The sequence below is a fragment of the Nematolebias whitei genome, chromosome 15, assembly GCF_014905685.2.
Source record: "Nematolebias whitei isolate Nwh7 chromosome 15, NemWhi1, whole genome shotgun sequence".
NCBI classification, from domain to species: Eukaryota; Metazoa; Chordata; class Actinopteri; order Cyprinodontiformes; family Rivulidae; genus Nematolebias; species Nematolebias whitei.
Genome location: NC_056512.1, coordinates 24757101 through 24777843, shown reverse-complemented (window position 1 = coordinate 24777843; position 20743 = coordinate 24757101). Strand labels below are relative to the sequence as shown.

The 20743-nt window shown below is 37.5% G+C and overlaps 1 protein-coding gene across 2 annotated transcripts; it reads left to right on the top strand.

Annotated features, from left to right (window-relative positions):
• The first annotated feature begins 13196 nt into the window (after window positions 1–13196).
• si:ch211-157c3.4 (Lipopolysaccharide-induced tumor necrosis factor-alpha factor homolog-like) lies at window positions 13197–20296 on the top strand. Of its 2 annotated transcripts, none has more exons than XM_037689523.1 (5): window positions 13197–13289; window positions 16961–17010; window positions 17103–17195; window positions 17611–17812; window positions 19121–20296. In XM_037689523.1, exons 2-5 carry the CDS (start codon window positions 16965–16967, stop codon window positions 19236–19238), a joined length of 459 nt encoding a protein of 152 aa, XP_037545451.1. In that variant the 5' UTR covers window positions 13197–13289; window positions 16961–16964; the 3' UTR covers window positions 19239–20296. The 2 variants fall into 2 exon arrangements, with proteins under 2 accessions (XP_037545451.1, XP_037545450.1); XM_037689522.1 differs by having other exon boundaries at window positions 17100–17195.
• Window positions 20297–20743: the final 447 nt, after the last annotated feature.

The following is a 20743-nucleotide window of genomic DNA, read 5'->3' as shown; positions in this document are numbered from 1 at the left end:
ACCAAGAAGTGTTTTTGTACAACCCATGAGAGTAGAGCACAGAACAGGCGTGAAGATTGCACTTGTATAAGTTTGGTTTATGGTAGACAAACGAAATATCAAGAAAAAAGCTCGTATTTTCAGCTGCAACTTGAATAATGTATGCATCTGCTTGTCTAAGGTAAAAGTCAAGGTGTTACATTACCAATGTGGACAAGGACAAAACAGAGCAGCAGAAGTGTAGCCATGATACCCTCTGACTTTAGAGAATATAAACCATTTTAGCCACAGCTGTACAACAAAGGTTTCCATGTTTATCAGATTATAAAAATGTGCATGTGATTCATCCTGAAATGATACATACGAGGTGCCGTCAGAGCAGAGTACAATCAGCAGCATGTTACTCGCTACGCCACTTGACTTGGCACAGTTAACAGCACTTGCCTTGCCGTTCACAAACACAGACACAAATGTGTGTGAAAGGGTGAGATGTCCCACCACGCTCTATGGGAAGTGGACTTTGTTTTTATGAGCATAGAGCAGCTAGTCTGACTAGTTGTTAGCTTGTCAGTCTGGTGGTTCAAAACATCATCTACAACAGGCAAGATATTTATTGTTCACAACATTTTTAGATGACCTCACTTGAAAACGTTTGAAATATTCATTAAAAATGGATGCACTTTAATCGTATCAATCACTCAAAGGGAATCTACAGCTTCTTAAAGCTCGCTGAAGAAGCTCCAGAAACTTTTGTCTGAATGAAAAACAGTTTATCTTCTTTTACATCTTCACTTTATTTTACAGAACAATACCTAAACACCACTTAACCATATCACACCACAGTAATTTGTAACAACTGTTATGTACTATGTCAGTAATCTGTGTGTGCTACTTGGGTCTTACGTTGCTGTTTAATGGAATAATGTATAGCTCTTTTGTTGTATTTAGGAGTTTTCATGACTAAGTACTTGAAAAAATATCAATTTAAACTGTCAAATCACAAAGTTCATAGTCACAATATTTCTCAGTGCTCCATTTTATTTTATTTTTTTAGACTATTTGTAAAGTTATGAATGAGGGGGAGTGGTGGCACAGAGGCTAGAGAAGATGGGCCTGTGATCAGAAGGTCGCCAGCTCGACTCCCCGTACCAACAGCCTCAAAATGTGGGTTGGAAATGTGAAACACCCACTATGGGGTGCGTATTAAAGTTACACAGTCAAAAATTAACAGCAATATTTTGGTTTATTTAGCCTTTCATAACAAAAAAAAATGTGTGTTTTTTTTCAAAGTCATATTTTCACCATGTTATTCATACATTTATAAATGTCATAGTTCACTAACTAAATGTTTAATTTACAAACTAAATATTTTGTTTACAAACTAAATACTTAACATGCAAGTTAAATATTTATTTAGCAAGCTAAACATTTAGTTAACAAGCTAAATGTTTATGGCCAAGCTAAATGTTTAATTTACAAACTAAATATTAGTTAAATATTTAGTTTGTAAACTAAATATCTAGGTGTAAATTATATATTAATTTCCAGGCTAAATATTTATTTTGAAAACGAAATATTTAATTTCCAAACTAAATATTTATTGTCCAAGCTAAATATTTAATTTCTAAACTAAACATGTAATTTCTAAGCTAAACATTTAATTTCTAAACTAAATATTTAAATTGCTAACTAAATATTTATCTCAGACCTAAAAATTTATTTTCCAAACTAAACATTTATATTCCAAAATAAATATTTGATTTGCTAACTAAATATTTAGCTTGGACCTAAATATTTATTTTCCAAACTAAACATTTTAATTCCCAAAATAAATGTTTAATTTGCCTTTTTTTTTTTTTTTTTTTTTTTTTCATTTAGTCTTTATTTATACAGGTTAGTCTCATTGAGCCACGAGAACTCATTTTCAAGAGAGACCTGTTTAGGGAGCACATGGTGGGGGTTAAGGGCCTTGCTCATGGGCCCAGAGTGGGGCGAATGAGGGTGGGGGCAAGTGTGGGTGTTTCACCTACCCCACCCACAATTTTGATGTTGTCGGGGCCGGGGCGTGAACCGGCGATCTTCGGATCACAAGCCCACCTCTCTAACCTCTGCGCCAACACTCCCCCCAATTAATTTGCTAACTAAATAATTAGGTCAGACCAAATATTTAGTTTGCTAGCTAAATACTTAACTTGCAAGTTAACTATTTATTTTGTAAATTTAACATTTAGCATGGACATAAACATTTAGTTTGTAAACTAAATGTTTATTGTAGAGCTAAATATTTAGCTTGCTAACTAAATATTTAACTTGCAAGTTAAGTATTTTGTTTGTAAACTAAATATTTAGCTCGTAAATTAAATATTTAATTTGGAACTATGACATTTATAAATGTATTAATAACATGGTGAAATTTTGACTTTGAAAAAAACAACTATTGTTTCTTATGAAAGGCATAACCCAATATATTGCTGTTAATTTTTGACTGTGTAACTTCACAAACGGCACCCCATAACACACCTGCCTCCACAATCATTTTCCCCACTCTGAGCCCTTGAGCAAGGCCCTGAACCCCCACCATCTGCTCCCCCAGGCGCCCTAGATAGCAGCTCTCTGCTCCACACAGAGGGCTGTGGTAGCTCAGGGGTCTGTGGACGTGTCAGGAAGGACATCCAGTATAAAAACAATCACCAAGTCTTTGTGCATCTTATTTGCTGTGGCAACCCCTGAAGAAGGAAGCAGCCGAAATAAAATAAATAAAAAATTGTAATACTATAAACAGACACCAATACAGTAAATTTAAATACGAGCTTTACCCCCTTTTTTTTTTACTGTTAGTTGATTTGTTTATGAAAAGAGCTGACTGGACAAGAATATGACGGCTTGAAGGTGTGGAGCAGACACTGCATGTTTCAAACTCTGTCACGGAGACGTTCATTAGGATCCATTTCACTCATGAACAATGTGCGTCTGGTAAATCATTTGAGTTATGCTCATTATGTGCAACAATTTTATTCTGAATAAAATAAAACAAAAATACTGTACTGCAGATTTTGCTGAACTTTGTTTACCGTGTCAACATACAGGTTGCACCAGTAAAATTGATGCCAGCAGGTTTAGCTGCGTTTAAAGAGCCGCTCTCGTTAAAACCTTTGAGTCTGACTCAGCTGACGCACAGCACTGTCTTTTCACTTCAAACATTCACATGGCTCAACATTACCTCTTACTGTATTTATGAGCGTCTCTATTAATGTGGACAAAATGTCGATTTTTTTTTATATGGTTGTATAATTAAACAGTTATTGCACTGAGAACATTTGAAGCTTTAAAAGTAAAGCTTTGGCTTTTAAATGTCTCCGTATTGTTTTTTTCATAAATTCTTTCATGTTCTTTAAATATAATCTCAAAAAGTTTGAACAGAGTTCAATGATTCTTTGTCCTGTTTTGCTCATGAATCAACATTTAAAACTTTTGAACACCCAATAGAGACTGAATCATGAATTTAATCAAATTATCACATTGATCATTGGTAATATTTTTGTTAATAATTATATAATAATATAATATAATTGGTAATAAAGAACATGCTTCTATACATTTAAAAATGAAATGCTGTTTGAAACCTCCTGTTTGTCAGTCTGAGGAAAACTGTGTATCGTCATTCTTTCATGCAACGTAAAGAATGACAATAAATAAAATGACATTTTAATGTATTTTAAAGATTACCGGTAATAAAGTTATACGAATATTACACTGTGCCCTGTTTGAACGAAAAGTAAGAGTTAAATCAGCGTGCAAACCTCGCCTGATGACAACGGTAGAAAACATTTATTACTTGGACACAAAATATTAAGGCGTGGGGTTGAGACAAAAAGGTGGCACCGTTCCAGAAGCAGTTAGTCTTGTCACCTCAACGAGAAGGTCCTGGGAGCAAAAGTCCTCTGAGCTCATTCTGTCTGCTCTTCAGGTTCTCCCTGCAGTTTTCTCCAAGGACTTGAGGTTCTTCTCACAGTTCTGGAGCATGCACGACTGATTGAACATTTATTTCACCGGGAACATTACATAGGAGATGTGGCAGAACAGTGGATCAGTGGTTCATCTCAGCAAGAAAAAGTTAGAGGTTTGAAACGCGGCTGCAGCCTCGCTGTGTTTGCAGACAATGTCCGGGCACTTCGGTTTATTCATCTGTCCATCTACCTGTTTCTTCCTTTTCAGGTCACGTAGGTCACTGGTACCCATGTCCAGCCTTGGCTGTGCCAGAGGCGGGGGACGCCCTGGACAGGTCTCCAGTCCATCACAGGGACACATAGAGACAAACGAGACAAACAACCATTCACTCTCTAGGGACAATTTATTTACCAGTCAGCCTAACATGCATGTTTTTGGTCTGTGGGAGGAAACTGGAGTACCTGGAGAAAACCCACGCATGCACGGAGAGAACATGCAAACCCCCACCCAGAAAGGTCCCCGGCCGGGATTTGAACCAGCAACCATCACACTGAGAGGCAACAGCTCTACCAACTGTGCCACCGTGCCAATAATCCAGAAACGGTCATGTTGATAAAATGGACACCATAAGTTGTCCTAAAGCGTGAGTGTGGGCGAGTGTCTGTGGTTTGTGTTGGTCCTGAGATGGACGAGTGAACTCTCCGAGGCGTGCGCCGCTTCTCACTCGATGTGTTTGGGATCAGGAACCCTCTCCTCCCATCCAGAACCAAATTACAGAGCTCGGTTGAACCAGAACCTGTGGGCAAAGCTTACAAATGCATGGCAGCAGTCACAGCCTGATGGGGCTGGTTCTTTAAAATCTTTGATTTGGGTTTGTTTAATATGTTTTATGTTTACCTCCAACTTTGATTTTTATTGTAGAGATTATTTTGTTGCTTCTCTCCTCAGATCACCTACTTTTCATTTGGTCGTTTATTATTACTTTTAGTACAGAGTGTTGCTTAGTCTCCTTACTGATTTGTTGACAAGTTTATATTATCATCATTATTATAAGGTATGCTTCTATTATTATAAGGCATTCTTCTTGCAAGCTCCTTTAGTTCTGAAATTAGCCGTCATTACTTCTGCATTTAGATTCTTCTCATGCTCACAATGGATTATGGCTGTAGATAAAAAAAATGGCCTTGTCTATAATTCACAGCTAAAGCTTATTTTATATAGGCTTTAGTTAAATATATTATATATTCTTTTTTTTTTTTTTTTTTTTTTTTTTTTTTTTTTTTTTTTGTGAGCTCAGTTTAAGTGTAGAAACATTGTGAAGTGTTTCAATGAACTTATCATCATCGCTCAATTTTTTTTTTTTTTTTTTTTTTTTTTAAAGAAAGAGAAAAAAGAAGAATAAATAAATAATAAAAAAGAAGATAAGGCGAGAGACCACCATGACAAAACAACATGCACAGCACAATGCCACCGACAATATCACCATGAAACATTCGACATCGCACAAGGAATCATCTTGCTTCCACCACTACCCAACCTAGCGTGCATCTGTCAAAGCACCTGAATCCAAACACCCGCGCAAGCACGCCCACCACCACCAGATTTCTCCAAAAGAATGCCCAATAGTGGACGCGGGGGCCCACAGACCCGCCCCCCCAGGACACAATGGCAACATAGGGAGGACCGGAGCCACAGACACACAGCGGCCCACAGGCCTGGAGCCCCAAGAGTCTCCCAACAGGGAGAACCGCACCCCCCCAGAGAGGAGCAGAGGAATATATATATTCTTTAACGTATAATACAAATTTTGTATTATACGTTAAAGTATTGTATATTATTATTATTATTATCTATGTTTGGATGATTTTTGTGATTATCCTTCAGAAGAACCTCAGCACATTTGTAGAGGACAGTTGGGCCAACAAAGCATGAACATAAGGAAAATAATTCATCATTAATTTTAATATTTAATGTCTAAATAATGAAACAAAATCCAAACAATAACACCATGGGGTATTAAATTGTGTCAACTAATGTCACCCGATGGGCTCTGTATTCATGCACAGACTGAAGAATAAACATAAATATTAGTGATGCCCGATATTGGATTTTTGGCCGATATCCGATATGCCAATACGTTAAAACTTATTCGTTCAATAACCGATACTAATACCGATAATTTTTTCCCTAGACCTACTTACAGAGACTGCATAGCTTTATCTGCTGTGAAATTAAAATACTACATTATTCTGCATGTTCTTGGTCACTTTGACCTGTTGCTAAATGCAGATGCCAAAAAAAGGAGCTGAAAATGATGCAACACTTCAACTGGGATTCTGTTTAATGTCAAATGTATTCATGACATTTACTCTCTCTAACACAGTGACAACACTTGAACTGTGCAAATTTGTAAATTTTCACAAATCTAAACTTAACGTGTTCACAAGCGACAAGTGAAAAGTGCATAAGTAGTAGTGCATTAATACATATGCTTTAAAGTTTCTTCAATTAAAATTTAACTTTAAACAGAATCATTTAATATCAGTGAGTTATTTTGAGTGAATGGCCGATGTCCGATATTTCACTTTATCGCTAATATCAGCCGATACCGATACCAATATTGTGCATCCCTAATAAATATATGTCTGTGCACTTTTAATGTAAATCTCTTTAGTATTTGGTGTGTGGTCTTCTCTATATAATGGATTGTCTCAACTAATCCCAGTCATTGATGCTGTGAGTGGATGTGTTTGTATTTTCAGGGTCTATTTTCTGCTGAGTGGTTCTTAAGAGTCGATCTTTAAACGCCAGATGTTCTGACATGACATTCAACAAGAAAACAGCTCCAAGTTCACATTACAATGTAGCAAAAAAAAATACTTGTCATTATTTTGTTTGATCTACTGGAATCAGGTTTTTTGGCATTAAACTTTAGGGCGTTTCTTCTCTTTTTGAAGCCTAATCTAATGAAAAGTTTATGTCAAAGCAAAGAGAGTTTTAATACCAGGAAACCAAGACGGAGCTTGTTAGACAGGACACATTCTTGGAATAATCATATCCAGTTAAACCTACGAGTACTGCAACAAAAGATACACAAAAAGATACGCAATGTCAACCATGCACTGCTTAAAGTGACAGATCTTTGTGTAAAGTTAGACACGGGCAATTATTTTGCAAGACCTTCGGTTGTGAAATAATCAGAAATGTGTCACTTGATCTGGGAAATTTTGAAGACGAGGCTCATGTTTGTCGGCCGCAACGATAACATGTGACGACTCCCGTGTCCTCCAATCAGGAGTTCAATCTTTACATTAAACAGAAAGGCATGGAGACATGCACACAGACGAATAGATAAAAAAACAATGACACAGATACAAAAGAGAGTTGACAGTACAGATATGATGGAGCCCACACTTCCTTACCCTCAGTATGATTCTACTTGCTGAGACTATTTTCATCTTTCCCACCACACCCACACCTCTCCTCTGTCTATCGTTGCTTCATGTCAGTGGATGTTGGGAACGATCTGCTCATCCACCACTTGTGTTCCCTCGAGATAAAAAGTGAGTAAATTCACTGCAGTTAAACCCTCACAGGACAGCTGTGCAACAAACAAACAAACAAAACAACAACAAAAAAACATATTTTTAACTTAAACAAAAGACTGCTAATGGCTAAAAAAGTTTAACAAGCATAATGTGGTTGAAAAGTTTCCACTTCCTTTGTATCCAGTCTCTGATTCCAGGCTCCATTAGTGTGCATGTTTATGAAGCATTCACTCTGCTGTGATCCGTCTTTCAGCATCTTTCTCGTTCCACAATTTTTTGTACAATTTCAACAAATCATAAATCAAAACGTTCAGCTCTTTCAGAACTATCCTGCTTTGACTTTTGGTATTGGTGCAACTTTAGCTTTTTGAAATATTTAGCCTTTTCTGCCATTTTTTTTTTACTCATAGAAAATGAACTGAGCTTATTTTACATCCTTCAAATCTTCAGATCTGTTTACAGCCTTTTACTGCTCCTTTCACATTTTCTTCTGCTTCAGCTTCTTTCAGCTTCCTTGTATAAATTTAAACTTTTTTCCAGCTACTTTCAGCTAATTTCCGTTGGGGTTTTTTTTTCAGCTGTTTTATGCTCCTTTCATATCCTTTCTGCTAATTTCAGCTTGTTAAGCTCCTTTCAGCTTATTTCTGTGTTTCAGCTTTTTCCGCTATTTCAGCTACTATTTAGCTGTTTTTATGCTAATTTCAGCATTTCCAGCTAAATCCACATTTGTTGCACTCATTTCAACTTTTTTCAGCCCAATTCAGCAAAAATGTGCTCTCTCCACTTCTAATAATTTAAGCTTCTTTCTGCTTTTTAAGCTACTATTCAGCTGTTTGTTTGTGTTTTTGCAAATGTCTGGGTTTTTTTTTCAGATAATTTCTTATTTTCCCCTAATTTCTGCTTCTTTAAGTCTAATTGGGCACAATTTTGTTCCCCAATTTCTTCTGGTATTTTAAGCTTCTTCCTGTTTTTTTAAGCTACTTTTCAGCTATGTTAGCTAATTTCTGCCTTTTTTTAGCTAGTTTACTAATTTTTGTGCTCATTTCTGCTTATTTAAATCAAACTCAGCAAATATGTGTTCCTTCTGCTTTCTTCTGCAAACTTAGGCTTGCTCTTCTATTTCAGCTACATTTCAGCATATTTTAGCTCATTTCAGCTGTTTTTCAGCAGGTTCTTTAACAATAAGCATTCACACTGCATTTTTGCAGGAAATGCAATTTTTCTAGCATTTTTTTCTTCTTCTTTAAGGCGTGTCAGCAATCCTTTTTACATCTGATTTTATGCGCATGACACTCAATTATGACTCATCATTCATATAGACAACTTAAACTAGTTCTTGAGAGGTCGGAACATTTTGCTTGTCCTAAAACACACCCTTTAATGATGCTTTAAATTCCAGACAAAGCATGCACTGCAAAAACATTTCTGTACATTATCCAGAAGTGGTAAATAAAAAAAGAGCAAACATCTGAAACAGACAGACCAAATGTTGAGGAGAATATTCAAAAATGAAATGATCCGAGTATTCTGCAGCTGTTTGAAGATCAGTATTTTCGTTTTACCCTGAGATTTTTATTCTTCTCAATGTTGCAGATACCTCAGAATACATGTTGAACGTTAAGAAAAGTACAAAAAAACAAAGAGCAAATTGTTTATGCAACAAGTTAAAAGTGATGACCTTTGCTTTTCAGAAAGTCATGTTTATCTGATCTGTAGAGATGCAGGTTGTGAACTTCATGCAGACTGGGCTGATGCGTTGATTTTACTCTCGCAAAGAAGTTAGCAGTGACGTGAACCTAAAACTCAACGGCAACAATAAAAGGAAAGCCTCTGCAACCACAAGAAGCATCGAGCATCAAATCTGCTGTTTGTCTACAAAGAAACAAAGATGTTTAGACGGGCTCCGTCTCCAAACGCAACGTGTTTTGTATCGACAACTATTAGTTTAAACAGTTTATGATTTACACAGCTTGTTTGTGGGCTGTATCTTGGATCTCTGTGATTTTAAGATGAAGGGCTGAAGGCTAAAGTATGTGGAGGTTGGTTTGATTTCAGGAATGTTGTCCATCTGGCTCATCGAAACAGAAACGCACAACCACCTCGTCCAGTTCACATCGAGAAGAGACAACACCCAAACTCTCATACATCAGCTTGTTACTGTAGCTCCTCAGGATAGTGGCTCGGGGTGACATGAAAATAGGAAGTAAAAAACTAAATAATACATTAATTTAGTTGTAGATTGCCTAGATATGATGGCTCCTCCGTCATCCGCACACACAAAACCACTGGGATTATTTTCTGAGTTGCTCTTAGATCATCTGTGATTAAGTTTTTGCTCCAACATATGAATCATAAATTTCAAGATTTAATTAAATACTGCGCAGCTGGGTTGTTTTTTTCAAAGGTTAATCCAAAAGTAACAAAGTCTGAGTGATTTCTCACCATGAATTTAACACCGTTGGTTTGTCCTTGTCGTCCCTGAGGAGGGACACATATAGAGACAAACAGGACAAGCAGCCGTTCACACTCTCACTCACACCTAGAGACGATTTAGAAATCAGTAAACTTAACAAGCAGGGATTTTGGTGTGTGGGAGGAAAACCTGCGTTCTCATAAATAAAATTTAAAAAAAAACACACGGGCTCGAAGAGAACGTGCAAGCTATTGTTTCATAAAGTTTAAATATTTCCTGAATTGTTAAAATATATCTACAATATCCTGATGCATGCTCAATAATCCAAGTAGAAAAATCTAAAACAGTTAAGTCTAAATATATCTACAACATTTAAGTAAAAAAATTAAATAAAATAATAGGTGCATAAAGTACTTCAAGTGCAGTTGTACACTGATTTTGGTGTTTTCAGAGACTCGTTACTGCGTGCTCTCGTCGGCTGTTGTCACATTAAACATAATATATGTTTATTAAAGTAAAATAAGACTACTTCAATGTGGTTTTAGACTGTTGACAGCACACACAACATGAATACAACATGTGGCTTTAATGTTGAAACACAGTGATGGGCATAGCACTTAGTAAGATGGCGGTAATGCAACTTGCCCAACACAATCAGAGGCTATTTCTATTTGAGTAGTGGCCAGTAACTATTTTTGAACCACATCGACGTTGCTGTGAACTCTGGTGCTGATGATCTGGAGTGAGTGTGGCTGATGGGATAAGGACTGCAGGACCATTCAAGCTGAACAGAAAACCTGTTTTTGCAGTATCTCCTTCAAAAAGCATTAATTTCCAGTCTGTTTTGTATGTTGTGTATTTGACATCAAATTGGGTTTCATTATGGCAAAAGCATATTAAGTGTCAAATATCATAAATATCTTAGATGCATGTTTTTAGAGACATTATTATTATTATTATTAATCAGACAGAAGAGTTAGCTTCTGACTTATTATTAGAACAGAAAGTTGTGAGTTTGAATTTTATCTTGTGTGACATTATTGTAGAAATATCAGATATGTGTGGATATATATGCCTAAAGATTTGTTTTCCCTTGTTTCAATTTTATTTTTTTACAAAGTTGTAAATCACATTCAGTCTTCATTAACTTCCATTTAAGGTAGACTGTGGTGACAGTTAACGCAGGACGTGTCTGTAATCCAGTGATCAAAAGGCAGAATATGTGGTTGGACTAGCCTGCTCCCAAGAGCTTGAAAAAACAAACAAATGAGCAACGCGATGGTTTAGTGGTTAGCACTGTCACTTCACAGCAAAAAGGTCCTGGGTTCAAGTCTCAGGTTGGACTGAGGGTCTTTCTCTGTGGAATTTGTATGCTCTCGGGCTTGCATGAGTTTTCTCCGAGTACTCAGGTGTCCCCACAGAGTAAAAATAAATAAATAAATCGATTAATTAATTAAGTTAAAAAATCAAACATGTGTATGCACAGGTTGCTTTCAGGCCCAGGCATGAAGATTAAATAATTAATAATCAAATAGTCACAATTGTTTTAAAATCTGAAATGACATATCGCTGACCCCGTGGCCCCTCCAGAAATGTTTTAACTTGGTGGCCATGTGGGGGCCACAGGAAATCCAGGGGTGGCAACAAAACTGAAAGCAGAGTTCCAGGAGATTTGTTACGTTGTTGTCATATAAAAGTTGCATGACAAATGCAGGAGTGAGGGAACCACCATAAACATGTTAACTTCATTATTTATTCATTTATTTTGTTGTATGTACTCTTAATTTTATGTACTGGGAAAAGCACTGTCACTACTCAACTTATTGAAGTTTGTCCTTTCTTAAATCCATCCATTATCTTTACCCGCTTATTCCATTTTTGAGACCACAGTGTCTGTTTGAGCACAGTGTCTGTTAGAGCACAGTGTATGTTAGATCACACATTGTATGTTAGAGCACACATTGTATGTTAGAGCACAGTGTCTGTTAGAGCACAGTGTCTGTTAGAGCACACGTATGTTAGAGCACAGTGTCTGTTAGAGCACAGAATCTGTTAGAGCACAGTGTCTGTTAGAGCACATAATCTGTTAGAGCACAGTGTCTGTTAGAGCACAGTGTCTGTTAGAGCACACATTGTATGTTAGAGCACAGTGTCTGTTAGAGCACACATTGTATGTTAGAGCACAGTGTCTGTTAGAGCACAGAATCTGTTAGAGCACAGTGTCTGTTAGAGCACAGTGTCTGTTAGAGCACAGTGTCTGTTAGAGCACAGTGTCTGTTAGAGCACAGTGTCTGTTTGAGCACAGAATCTGTTAGAGCACATTGTATGTTAGAGCACAGTGTCTGTTAGAGCACAGTGTCTGTTAGAGCAATGTATATGTTAGAAAACCAAACACTTGTATCTAAAAAAGTTAAATCTGGTCCTCTGGATATTCAAAAAAACAAAACAAAGCAAAACAACAAAAAAATGTAGAAACGTTTCGTCTCTCATACGTTTCTACATTTTTTTGTTGTTTTGCTTTGTTTTGTTTTTTTGAATGTCCAGAGGACCAGATTTAACTTTTTTAGATTTTCCTACCTGTATTATTGAGCATGCATCAGGACAAACACTTGTATAATTTCTTATGATGATTATGCACTGGTTGGTTTTCTTTAAAGTCCAGTCAAGGCATTTACATTTAAACTCTTGTCTAACGCAGGTTTACCTACATGTTTGATTTTATTTTCCCTTTAAAGACAGCACAGAAACAGCAGTTGATATTGTAAACTGTGTGTTGATCAACAGAATAAATAACCAATAATCCAGCTGTAGATGTAAAGTCATGAAGCTGGTGAAAATTCAAGTTCATCTTGTTTGTGAACGACGCAGTTGTCCAAGAACAAAATGTGACGTTTCTCTGCAGCTTTTAGGCGGTTATGAACATTCTCTGAATTCTTGAGAGGAAAAGTCTGTAAATGTATGTCAGTGGGTTTCTTCGTGGCCTTCAGGATGCATTCCAGGTGACGACGTATCGACAGGTTGAATGTGCGGCGTTGGGCTGAACCGTCCACCTCAGAAGGAAACAGGTTATTCTCACACGAGGAAGTGACAAACGGATACACTCCCTCGATAATCGCTCTGAAACTGCAAGCCTGTTAAACCGAGGAGGCCAGTACAGGCTGTTCCAAAAAAAAAAAAACCTCATGTGACTCATTCCTGCTGCTTCTTTGTTTTACTGAGGGCAGGGCTGAGAGGAGGAGCAGGAGGAGGAGGAGGAGGGGGTGGGTCAGGAGGTGAGGCTCATACAGGTGAGGCAGGTCATCATCTCAGCTTGGACCTGTCAGAAGTCGCCATCAGCAGCAGCAGCAGCAGCAGCAGCTCACACACGCACACCTGCATACGGACCACAACACACCGCCAAGGTAAGACCGCAACAATTTCATCTCAGAGAAGGACTTTAATTTGAAAGGTTTGCTGGGAAATTTCACATAAAAAGAGCATTTTCACCTAAAATCTCCAAACTCATTGGTTTCTTGTTTGCATGACTTGTTTTTTTTAAGCATTTTCTATAAAATCAGCTTTTAAATACACTATTTTGAATTCAGTTTATTTATAATATAACTACTTATATTGCACTAAATCTGTTTTTCTTTTTTTTTTTCTTCCGTCTTGTTATTTCTTGCCAACTTGCACTTTTAATTTTTTTTTTTTTTTTTTTTAACCAACTTCTGGAAGTGAGACGAAAGCACAATGTTATCTCCAACTTGATCCAAAGGAATGAATCGAACCAGCGGAGCGGAAACGGGCATCGGTCGAATAAGCTTCAAAACATTCAACAAAAAATTCAAACACACAGCTAAAGTGTCCTGACAAGCTTGAGAACGTGCACAGAAGGCTTATTGTTTGATCTGAAATAAGACTTGAACTGTAAAATAATGGCTTAACACCCTAACTTAGCTAGATTATCACAAAAGATGCTCAACGTTATTTATTTATTTTGGTGTGGTGATCATTTTTACCATAACCAAAGTGATGAGAGATAAACTTTGCCTCTTTCATCAGCTGATTGCAACACAAAAAAATCTCATTTACAGCTAAACATTCTTCTCGACGCAGTCGGGTTCGACCAGCACAGATTTCAGATCTACAGTCGGGCCACGCCTGACTTTGATATGTTAACGAGAGAAGAAAGGTTTGTTCAGAGTCAGGAGGCCCACGCGCCGTCTAAACATCCCATCTGAATATAAATGTTGCTTGGCTAGAAAGTTTTTTTTAACTTTATGTTTTCCTTTTTTTGGAAAGAGCTTGAGGTAGATGGGAGGAATGTTCAGTGAAGACGAGAGGTTTGAGTGTGAAGCTTTCGCTCATGTCTGGTGTCTCGACCAGGCCCGGTCACTGCCTCGGTACCCAGAACCCTGAGACCGATGACATCTTGACGTGATCAACAGTTTTAACGTGACAAACCCTGAAACCAGCACGCCCAGTCATTCAGGTCAACCAGCTGAACCAGGGCCGCTCTCACACCTGACCTCCAGGTTTCATAGCAAACACTCGTCGAGGGGTGGGGGGGGGCGATCCGTGTTGAAATGCGTTTAAATCGCCATTTTATTTGACGACTCTTGAGAGTTGCGTTTGAGTTCACACCAGGCTTTTGCTCGGCACGCCCTCGGCCCAAGTCACAGAAACATGCTGCTCCGGCGCATTCCTCCAACACTTCATGGGTGGAAGCAGGTCCTGCGTGACCGAGAAGGTCTGCGTGTTAAGAAACAGACCAATCAGGACAGGGAAGAGGCCTTTTGGCCAAACCAGACAGAGTGCCAACCATATCAGGGCGTCGTGCCAGGATTTTCAGGGCAACTGTTGATACTTTAGAGACTGTTAATGGATTTGAAGCCAATATTAAGCATCATGGCTTTTTGCTGCAGTACTGACTTGGATTTTGGTCCACGTCCGTATTACCTGGAGTTCTGTTCAAAGTTAGGCAATGATTGACCCCCTACAAACATTTTCATTCCTAAACAGCTTTTATGAGCGATACGAAACTTGACATGAGCTCACAGGAGCTTGAGGACACAAATAAAATGGAACCTTGCCGGAGTTTTAGACACTGACATGTGTTCTGGATCAGTGGACGTGTCTTTTGCCGGGTCCACGGGGCATGTCTGGGACTTTGAAAGCCTGTTAGAGCTGCTCGCAGGCAAACGTGATGAGACGTAGCTGAACATCAGTTAGTCTGATGAATAAAGATAAAGCGGTTCAGCTCGTTGGCACTTCGTCGTCATTGGAAAAAAAAATAATCCTTAAGGGAAATGCTTGTTTTGGAAAAAATTGTGCTTATATTTTGGGTTCATTAGGAAGAAAAAGGAGAAAATTAGAAGTAAAATCATGTGGATGAACTCAAATTGTTTAATTGGATTAAAAATATCCTAAATTAACAAATCAAAATGAACGCCAGTGTAGTGTGGCTGTCACATATTTGGGCCTGGAGTGATGGATTAGTCCTCCCCGGGCTGAGAGAGGCTGCATTGTTGGGATGTTTCGTGTCAGCATCCCCAGGAAACGCCTGGGCGAGTCCGTCTGGTTGGCATGTTTCAGGTGTGGTCGCTCGCTGAAACTTCTTTTTCCAGTCTCTTTGTGCACAAACAAATACTTCCAGTGCCAATGTTTGCAGACGGGGATTTCTTTGTTGCTTTATTAATCCTTTTTGTTGTGCGTCATGAGAAAACTGGATCAAACTTTAAGGAACATTTAAGCTCATGCGTTATCTGTCTCTGAATGATGAAATAATTAAACAGGAGCTTTATTTAACCCAAATTAAGTTAATTCTATTTAACTTAATTTAACCTTTGTAATTTTTAAGAACTTTAGCTTACTGTGAGAAAAATACAGTGTTTAAAATTCACAAAACCTGGCATCTAATGCTTATTTTATTCAAAGCAATTCCTTTCACTTTATACATTATTTTAACACATAAAAACTTAAAGCGCACAAATATTATTAACTTTGAGAGAGTCTAAACATCAAATTACATGATCTCAATTTTAAAAATGGTTTATTTTTCTCATGATCAACAGTTTTACAGCACCTCTTGTCAGACTGAAATGCTTTGACCAGTCCTTTTTGTATTTCTTTAATTTCTTGTAATGTACCAGTTGGTCAACAATGATGAAATGTGAGACAGCTTTGTTTGATTTGAGCCAAAATAGCCATAAACTGGTGTCTAGACAACAGAATGATGTAGATAAGTAACAGGAAAAAAAGCCTGAAGCACATTTCAGGCACTTCTGGAGATTAAGTTCTACTTTAAGATGTTTTAACTTTGCAAGGTTTTGGTAGAGACTACAAAATATAAATAAATTGTAACAAAATGAAGGAAAATGTAAAAGTTACAGATTAGGCATTGACTAGTTGAAGGATTAAACACACATATATGTTAATAAGATCACCCTTTAGGTCAGAAGTCAGTATGGATCCTACATTCAGAGGTTTATGTTTTATTTTTACGACCAAATTACAAGACTGATGCACAAAATAGAAGAAAAGTAGAGCATAAAACAGAAAAATTAACTAAAAACTGAAGTTAACATGAAGTCAGCTCAAACAAAATGTCCATAAATTATAATTGTCCTTTCATTTCTGTCTGTGTGACAAATTCAAATATCTTCCTGCCATTAGAAATCAATGCAGGCAACAATCAAATTAAATAAGATACTAAAATGAATAAATAATAAAAGAACATAAAGCTCAACTTATGAGCATGCAGCAGGATAAAGCTCAACATGAATATGACGTGCAGGCAACAAAACGATCATTTAGCAGCAGATTTGTGTTTTTGCATCTAAAGCTGATGCAGTTACACTCAGCTCTGCAATCAACATGTGCCTCTTTCAGTCAGGACTGACACAAGTTGCCATCACAGCCTTGGAGGAGGTTTTCATTTTATTTCAGCTCCAGTAGTGAGGTTTGTCTCCATCTGATGGCAGAAATATTGCTGCAAGCTTTTAAAAAGAACGCTTGGGTTTTAAATGTTTTAACTGGTTAAATTTTTCCAAATTACCCCATCATGATGTTTTTTTTTTTCTTCTTTTTACAGCACTATGAGTGCAACTGGGACTAAAGACCCCCCTCCCTACCTCATCCCAGGTAGACCTGAACACACACCTGTTCTCACACACTCATCATCATCATCACCATCTTGTTTCTGTCTTTAATCCCCTTTCTCTTCTGTCCAGTAGAAAATAAGGGGAGCGATGTGAAGGTGTACCACGTGCACACCCCGTTCACCCCTCCCAACACGCAGGACGTCACTGTGTCTCAGGATAGACCAGGTAATGCTTTAGGCTGTAGGAAGCAGGGACGTGGTGGGTGCTGCAGCGCCCCACGATGGGCGCCAAAGAACATGATGACAAGATTAATTTAAAATAATTAACAAAAACAAATGTAATAAGTGCTCACAATCTTTAAATTTTCTATATTTTTACAAGCTTAACAAGAGTTAGCAGATTAGCATTTAACGTTAGCTATATTTTATATACATTTTCTCTCAGGTTACACCTCACTGCATGTATTTAGTATTTTATTTGGGTGCTTAGATTGAATTGTCTATGCTCACAGCACCACCCAACTGAAAGCCATGCTCACACCCAAACACTAAATTAATTTTTTTTTACAACCACATCAACTTTAAAACGTAATTTTTTCATCCAGTGCGACTCATTTTTAACTATCTTCCCCTCTCCTCAGTGTACACCAGTGGAGGTGGAGGCGTCGGATCAGAGCGCCTCCCTGGGGAGTCTAAAAAGAACTATGTGAGCTATGATGTGGGGCTGGGCCGTAGCCCCGGCATGACCACCTGCAGCGCCTGCAACCAGCAGGTCATGACTAACGTCCAGTATAAGGCAGGAACGTACGCCTGGCTCATGTGCTTACTCTTCATCTGCTGTGGGTGAGTGGGTGACGGCTGGTCTACACCATACTACATGTCCGCTCCAATAGGAGATGGCTGAACAAAAACATGCTCGTAAACACAATTCGTGTTATTCAGGTGGGACACATTCATCTGAACTGGAACAATGAAAAGAAGGGAGGAGCTTACAAATATAGAAACTGAAATATATGACAGGCCAAAAAATAATAAAAAATAATAATCACCCATAGATCGGGATTAGGGTGCTGTGGCCTTTGACAGCAGCATATTGCACTGCAGAGATAAAATTTACAAAAAAAAAAAAAAAAAAAAAACCTAAAATTGTCTCTATAGAAAAGTGGGATTTGAATAAAACAAGATAAAACCCAACCCTCTTGGGACCTCAGTAGCTCTTGTCAGGGAATTTTTGGTCAATGTTTATGAATGTTTTTAACTATTATGGCTGAGAATGTTAATTGCCCATGAACCATGTGTTTGAGTTAGCAGAGAGTTATTTTCTCTCTCAGAGAGGGCTAAATGAGAAGCTGATTTGATCCTGCATGTGCAGCTGTGGCCGAGGTCATCAGTGTCTACCTGTACCGGAAACTGATAAGCCTATAAAAACAGTTCTTGCACACTGCCCGGTGCAGATTCTCGTGACTGGGCTCCATGCGTGTAGAACTCCTTTACATCTGTGTAACCTGTTGTAAAGTCTGGCCTTGCGAGTAAAATTGGCTAAAAATCTTCTCGTGTCCTCAAGTGTGGGTTCTTTCAGTAAGATGAAGAGAGGATTTTTATATCCATCAGCTCTGACCTGCTTCACAGCAGAAACATCATTCAAAGTTTAAACAAGTCACAGAAAGTTGGACTTTCCATGACTGAACCAGCATTTTGATATCTTTTATCGTTTTTACACAATCACAGATTAGGTTTTAGGATTTATGGATATTTTATAACATGAGACAGAAGTGTGCGGTTACCATGGTGACCACAACAAGCCACTGGCAGCAGCTTTTGTATTTATATTGATCTATGTAGTTTATATATAAAAACGTCAGTATTGTATTAGCTTAGATTAATAAAACAGTAATTAAATTATGATTAAGCTTTCCAGAAGTTTATATTTGACAATTTAAAAATTTTGTCCAACATTTTCTAGCTTTTCATGACATTGACTTTTAATCCTGTTTTTCAGCCAGGTGCTGAACATAAATCAGATTACAACATTTGACGAAACATTTAAAGTCTTTAAGAACAGACAAAACGGAGCAAAAAAGACAAATATTAAAACAAATCAAGGTGCCCGAACGAATGGAAGTAACGCTGCGTTTGTGTTTTTCTCTGCAGATTGTTCTTGTGCTGCTGCCTGATCCCATTCTTCCTCGACAGCTTCAAAGATGCCTACCACACATGTCCACGCTGCAATAAAGTCCTGCACATCGAGAAGAAGCAATGCTGCAAATAACGAGCAGGAGGAACAAAAATGGACCCATAGAAATAATGATAAATACACAAAGAAAACACCAGCTTTTTTCATCCTTTGGGTGACTTGATGAAGATCAGGCCGCCGTGCCCGATTCTGACGCTGACTCAGCGAGGTCACCCTTGCCTACTTCTATGGAGCAACCATTGACTTCCTCACTGCATTACAGTATGTTATTTTAGCAAACACGCTGGGGGGTGATGGTGCTGTCAGAGATTAATAAATACTTATATATATATGTATATATGTATATATATATATATATATATATATATATATATATATATACATATATAAAACCACGTGCTGAAAAATCTCAACCTCTGGCAGGTTCATGCACACTCCATGCACCTTTATTTTTTATTTTTTACATCAAAATGAAGGCTGTACATAGATTCTATCCAACACTTCACGTTTCAAAGGGTTTTAACATCTAAACGGATCAGCTTGCAATTTGAAGGGACTGTCAAACTTTTGAATAACATGTAAGCAAAAGTGCTTAAAAAAACTATTTCCTTATAAACATGTTCTGCACAGAAGATACAAGAAAATTAACCTGCAGCGTTCAAACCAATCTGTTTTTAAATATTTTCTTTTGGAAAATCATCCTTTACATTTTTATGTAAGGTGGATAAACAACATATTCTATGGTATATAAGAAAAACTTATATATTGCACAATAATCGCCACATGTAAGTGTAAATAAGAATGTCATTTATATTCTTTTAATCTTTACCTCCAACCAGGAGCACCGGAAATTATTATTTTCATTTATTACAGTATATGGGGCAGTGCAAAAATAAACAATACACCATTTTAATTTTTTTTTGTTATGTTTTATAACATGTTGCAAACAAATGTCTGTTTGAAAATCAGCCATTGTCTAGAAAAACTCACACAAAAAGCTATTTTCTGCTCTTACTCTACCACTGGATGAGCATGCTTCCGTTATTTAGTACGATTGTTACAAAAAAAAGTTTATCCAATAAAAGTAGATCAAATAATATGTGGCTCCTGGCTGAGTTTATGTTAGTAAAGCAGCTTTTTCCTTGCTCTTTGTGAAAAAGCACAAAACTTCTGCATGTTTGACATAGTGCTCAAGCAATAAAAGCATGAAGGAAATCTGCTGCCTTCAGCTTTGATGACTGCTCGATGGATAGTCCAGATCTTTTGAAAAAACTTGGAGTCTGGTAACGCCATATGCCTTACAACTTCTGCCAGATTCTAAACTTCTTTACACTGAGGTTCACATACCTGTAACTTGAATTTTTAAATCGTTCAAAATAATTTGTGACATGTTTTTTCTAGAAATGGTGACAAAGTCTTGATGGGCAACTCTAATTTGTCTTGAGCTCGTCTTAATTTTGTCTCTCCAGACCATCTTTAGTGTGAACGAAGGAGAAAAATATATATTTTAAGGTCAGCCTTAAAATGTCACAATGATGTGATTGTATAGATTTATGCAGCCAATGTGCATGACCAAGAGC

What these genes read in the sequence shown, in the direction of transcription:
- si:ch211-157c3.4 (XM_037689522.1), top strand. Translation starts at nt 16,965, where the DNA reads ATGAGTGCAACTGGGACTAAAGACCCCCCTCCCTACCTCATCCCAG. An exon ending in TGTGTCTCAGGATAGACCAG is followed by an intron (nt 17,196 to 17,610) that starts GTAATGCTTTAG and finishes CCCTCTCCTCAG; the next exon opens with TGTACACCAGTGGAGGTGGA. An exon ending in TTACTCTTCATCTGCTGTGG is followed by an intron (nt 17,813 to 19,120) that starts GTGAGTGGGTGA and finishes TTTTCTCTGCAG; the next exon opens with ATTGTTCTTGTGCTGCTGCC.